This window comes from Octopus bimaculoides, chromosome 10 (genome assembly GCF_001194135.2).
Source record: "Octopus bimaculoides isolate UCB-OBI-ISO-001 chromosome 10, ASM119413v2, whole genome shotgun sequence".
Classification (NCBI taxonomy): domain Eukaryota; kingdom Metazoa; phylum Mollusca; class Cephalopoda; order Octopoda; family Octopodidae; genus Octopus; species Octopus bimaculoides.
Genome location: NC_068990.1, coordinates 91,354,237 through 91,360,114, shown reverse-complemented (window position 1 = coordinate 91,360,114; position 5,878 = coordinate 91,354,237). Strand labels below are relative to the sequence as shown.

Here is a 5,878-nt window from a genome sequence, read left to right as displayed (position 1 = left end):
GTCCAACCCATGCTAGCATGGAAAGCGGACGTTAAACGATGATGATGATGATGATGATGATGATAATAAAGGATTACCTGAATGGAACAATTGTAATGTTTGAGTAAAGTTAACCAATCAAAAGACTGGAACATTTGGTAAGTAAACTCTGTAAAATTCATTCCTTCAGGACTTGACAAACGACTCTTCACACTGGAAGGAGAATAATTACCAAGTTCTATTATAAGTGTGTGTTTGAATTTTTTTGATATTGAATTTCATGATATTATTTCAAAATACAGGATATATAATCACTCGTATTAATGTCTAAATACTTTATAGTATTAATATTTTTGATATTTTATGCAAAGAGCACTCATTATAAATTCAGTGTGTAATATTCTAACAGAATATATCTAATTAATGATATATATATATATATATGTATGCATGTATAGATATATATATGTACATATATATGCATATACTCATATTATTTGTATATATATATATATATATATACTGAGTGAGATATTGTTTGTAATATAAGATAATGTGATATGACAAGAGAGAAAAGCGAAATATTACAAAAGTGAACAACAAAGAATTATGAAGGGTTGGTGGAGTTAATTGAGACACACACATACACACACACCCTCATATATATAAAATGACTAATATTTACCTGTGTTTCGACAGCATATCAGCTAGTCGGAAAAATCGGCCATATTTCGCAAGAAAATCAATAACATTAAGATTTGTGTACCATTCCTTATTGTTAAGGATTCTGTGGAAGAAATCACATTTGGAAATTCATCATTTTTTTCCAAGAAATATACAATAGTACGACAAAGATATGAAAACAATACAATAGTTATACACATTATTAACAATATACGTGTGTGTGTGTGTGTGTCTCCTTGTCTTGACACTGTGTTACAGTTGTAAATGAGTATCACTGTCATACAAGCAGTGTCATTGATTTCCAATATTCTACAAGAACATCTCTGGCTGTGGCTCAACTATTTCCTTGCTTGTAAACAGGTAAGGGTTGGTGACAGGAAGGGCATCTTGACCATAGAAAACCTGCCCCAATAGATTCCACGATGATGATATATAAAGAAAGTAGGGATTGATGAAATCCAGATGAATCCCTTGGTCAGCGAAAAATTTGGCAAACAGGATGTCAAGAGATGAAGATAGGAATCCGTATGAATTAAATCCACACAAAGATCCATAAAAACTGCAAATCCAAGGTGACATCTTAACCACCATAAGATGTCATATCACATCTTATGGTGGTTAAGAGCACGGACTACTAACCCCAAGATTCCGAGTTTGATTCCAGGCAATGACCATAATAATAATAATAATAATAATAATAATAATATTATTTAAAAATACCTTAGGAATGAGAACCCAGGTTCAAAATTTCCCCAAGACACCTGATGAAGGCTGGAGGGTATATCAGCCAAAATGTTGTGTTAACAACAAACAAGATGAGGACAAATATCCATCAAATGTAAACAATGTACAAAATGTAGGGCAGCTGTGTATCACTTTTACAGTAAGACACCTGTTTCTGTGCCTCTCTCATAGTTTAATCTCTCATAGCTTGGCACAAAGCCACATCCTGTCTCAGTTGAAGGGGCCTTTGTCTTGCAAGTTATGTGGTTAGCTCAATGGTGCTGGTGCCTCATAAAAAAAAGCATCCTGAACACTCTGTAAAATGGTTGGTGTCAGGAAGGGCATCCAACCATAGAAACCATGTTAAACCAGACCTTGGGCTTGCCAGCTCCGGTCAAACTGTCCAACCTAGGCCTGCAAGGAAGACAGACATATGATGATGATGATAATGATGATGAACTACACCAACACAAAGTAATTAAGTTTCTAAGTTCAACTCACAGAGGTTCCGGTAATTCTTTATTTGGTTGTTTCCACAGAAAGTCACGGTGATTATCAAATATTCTTTGTAAGCTCTCTTTGATACTGGAACTGTTTTCTTCAATCAACTCACTGGACATTGGCACTCGGTCTGTCTTTCTACCGCTAGGGTCACCTATCTTGGCCGTGCAGCCACCTACCTGAAGAACAACAGAAACAATAGTTGACATGACGGTACTCTGTACAAGGTGACAGAACGAAGACAGGTGGATGAAGGGGAACGGTTACACAAAAATGGTTGTGGTCTGAATAGAGGGTCTGCAATAAAGACCCTCTGTAGGTAAGTGAGAGTGGAGAGAGAGTAAAGTGGAGAATATGGCATCAAGAGTGTTAGATACACACACACACACGTGTGTGTGTGTGTGTGTGTGTGTGTGTGTGTATATATATATATATATATATATATATATATATATATATTGTAAAAGTTGCAAAGTATATAAAAATATATATGTAATGCAAACATTACTTGATATAGAATTCAATCCGTAGGGTAGAGTATGTGTGTGTGTGTGTGTGTAGACACTGATGAATAGAAGAGCAAACATTGGAAGTTGCACATTTACGTGTGCAAATGTACAAACACAGGTCCACAGCCAACAGACAAGATTGATTATAACAATCTCTTATAACATGAAAAAGAATATATACACACTCATAAAGAGAGGAATACTCACACACACACCACACATCCAATCACACATACAGACATATACACAAAGTCATACATTGACACACTCACTCACACACACACAAACATACAGATTCACACATATCCAGATACATACACATACATGAAAATACACACACATATATACACAAACAAATAGAAGGAGAATACATGAAAGACCCACCACAGCAATCGGTTGGTGTCCAACTCTTTGACTGTGTAACAGCGCTATAATAGCCAAAAGGTTACCAACATGAAGACTACTGGCAGTTGGATCGAAACCACAATAAATACACTGAGGGCCACTGAGTAACTTCTTCATCAAATCTGGCGAACTGCAAATGGAGAAAAGAAATTGTGCAGTACTCTAACAGAGTCAAAAGAACAGTGGGTAGAATCGGTAGATTAGTAATGATGCCGCTGGACTGACCCCTGTGCAGGTAGCACGTTAAAAAAAACCTTTTGAGAATGGTCATTGCCAGAACCGTCTGACCATTGTACATATAGTTCTATATTTAAGAGATGAGGAATTATTTACATTATTTACAGTTGACGGATATTTGTCCTCATCTTGTTTGTTGTTAACACAACGTTTCGGCAGATATACCCTCCAGCCTTCATCAGGTGTCTGGGGGAAATTTTGAATTTGGGTTCTCATTCCTAAGATATTTTTCAATGTTGTTGTTGTTATTATTATTATTGTTCAGGTCACTGCTTGGTATCAAACTTGGACTCTTGGGGTTAGTAGCCTGCACTCTTAACCACTGCGCCATATGCCAGTGGGCATATACCTTAGGAATGAGAACCCAGGTTCGAAATTTCCCCAAGACACCTGATGAAGGCTGGAGGGTACATCAGCCGAAACATGTTAACAACAAACAAGATGAGGACAAATATCCGTCAAATGTAAATAATGTACATATGTTTCAATAATGAACTTCATTATATATGTATATAATAAATATCTGTCATTTCATCAGTAACTGGGATCGAAAAAAATGTTAAAAATGAAAAATTTATTTAGATGTAATAAGTGATTGACAGAGGCAAGTGGTTGTTGCCGTTGGTTACAAGCAATCATAGGAGCTTTAATATATGTGAAACAAGAAAAAAAAAAAAAAAAAAGAACAATAAATAAAGAATTGATTAAATTACCTTTCAGGGGGAAAGACATTCTGAAAGAGACCTCTTTCGTGTAACTGAAGAATATTCTTATTGGTTATTGTGGTGGAATTCTGACATCTCTGTATTTTACCAAAATTCCTTAACCTAAAAAAAATACAACATTTATATAAATATATATAAAGTATGTTACATGCAGATAAGCAAAGTGTTACATTTTAAAAGTTCTGTTGTTATCGTTAGGCCTAACTCATCGTTAAGTAAATACCACCATGACCAATATCCAAACTACAGTGGAAAAGGCTAACCACTGAATTTGGTTAAAAAGAGACAATGAGCGATGGCTTGAAGATTATTGAGCTTTATTTGATAACCAATTGATCAAGCAAACGGGGCCTCATATCAGTGAGGTGGGGTGGGGACGAGTGTGCATTGATGCCGTTGAGAGGTAGGCCCTGAAACGGCGCACATTCTTTCCTGATGACCCCATACACTTGCTGACTTCCGGTATGTGGAGTTCCCAAGTTGTTTGTAAGACATGTAAATTGTGAGATAAGTTCCTGGCATTTAAAGCCAAGTCTTTTGGGGGAAAGCGAAAGATTTTTCTCTGTCCAAAGCACATGAAAGTGTGACAATAATGAAGAATCTCTACGACTGAAATGTCAGAGGAGAGAGAAGGGAGTCTTGAAGAGAGGGAAGTAAAAAAAAAATGGAGAGAATTAAGATGAGGAGGAAAGAGGGATTTATTTTATTGGTTTAGATAGGAGGAGGGAAGCTGCTGGTCAGTTGAAGAATATAGAGATGGAATACTGCAAATCCAACACTCTAATCATCATCATCGTTTAACGTCCGTTTTCTATGCTGGCATGGGTTGGACAGTTTGACTAGAGACTGGCAAGTCAGGAGGCCTCACCAAGCTCCAATCTGGCAATGTTCCTACAGCCAGATGCCTTTCCTAACACTAACCATTCCGAGAGTGTAATGTGTGTTTTTTATGTGCCACCGGGCACGGGAGCCAGCCAGGCAGCACTGGCATCAGCCACGTTCGGATGGTGCATTTTACGTACTAATGGCACAGGAGCTAAAACGTGCGGGGGAGGGGGGCGTCAGCTTAACCCCCAAGTCAAACTTGCCCGAGCAGACCCATAATTAAACCCATTCCAGTCCAGTCTTTTTTTCCAACATACAAGGAACCAAAGACCACATGGGTATTCTTTCGATATGTCTCGACAAAACCAAAACACTTCAATTCGGCTGTTTCCGTGGAAGCAGTATCAACCGTCAGTTGACGAAATGGGACGGATGAGAAGAAAGCTAATGGGTTATACGTGTGTGCGGGTGTGCCTGTTCGCTTGTTCTTGTCTGTGTATATGTGCCTGTTCTGTTTTTATGTGTTGTGGAATATAGATAGAACGAAATTATTTTGCATACAAACATGAAGCAGGAAAGAATAAATATGCAAGGCTTTTATTCTTCAAGTTTAAAATGAGACACTGCTGGCGTAATTTCGTTATATCTATAAGAATTGGATGAGATATGACGGCTCGGCCGTCTCTCTCCAGTTCTTATATTAATCATTAAAATCCAGAAATATAACAACACGAGGGATAACGGTAACAACAGATCAATAGTTTATTCTAGGTTGGTGTAGAGCCATTTCGTTCCTGGGTGAATAGGCATGCCGCTAGAATACCAAAGAAGCTTCGACCACATGTCGGGGTCGAGTTGTCAGAGAGCCTGGAAGACGTCCTGTCGCCACAGCTGCTGGATGGAAAAGAGATACGTGTTGTCGCCACTGCTGCTAGAGAGAAAAGAGATCGGACGCTATTGCTTTTTCTCCACCTGTTGCATTGCGCATGCATGCTCGGGTACTTCCAATGACAGCAAATCCCTTGCACATGCGCAATGGCACGTCCCAAGATGGCGGCCACACGCGCCACTACATATCTATATTCCACAACACATAAAAACAAACAGGCACACTCACACAGACACGTCCGCACGTATAACCCATTAGCTTTCTTCTAGTCCTCCCATTTCGTCAACTGATAGTTGACAATGCTTCCACGGAAACAGCCAAATAGAAGTGGTTTGGTTTTGTCGAGACATATCGAAAGAACACCACCACACGATAAACCTATACTTTTCGTCGACAGTAAA

General features: G+C 38.3%; 1 protein-coding gene across 2 annotated transcripts in view; it reads right to left on the bottom strand.

Moving 5' to 3' along the window:
* The window catches only part of LOC106882089 (tyrosine--tRNA ligase, mitochondrial), a 22,633-nt gene that overhangs the window by 12,794 nt on the left and 3,961 nt on the right, over nt 1-5,878 (bottom strand). The window contains exons 2-6 of one of the 2 annotated variants that reach the window (XM_052971364.1): nt 3,752-3,865; nt 2,777-2,931; nt 1,888-2,062; nt 665-766; nt 78-192 (exon numbers count right to left, since the gene is read on the bottom strand). In XM_052971364.1, coding sequence (XP_052827324.1) covers nt 78-192; nt 665-766; nt 1,888-2,062; nt 2,777-2,931; nt 3,752-3,865 — 661 coding nt within the window. Of the gene's footprint in view, nt 1-77; nt 193-664; nt 767-1,887; nt 2,067-2,776; nt 2,932-3,751; nt 3,866-5,878 lie in introns of both variants that reach the window. The other variant, XM_014932647.2, reaches the window with a different exon arrangement.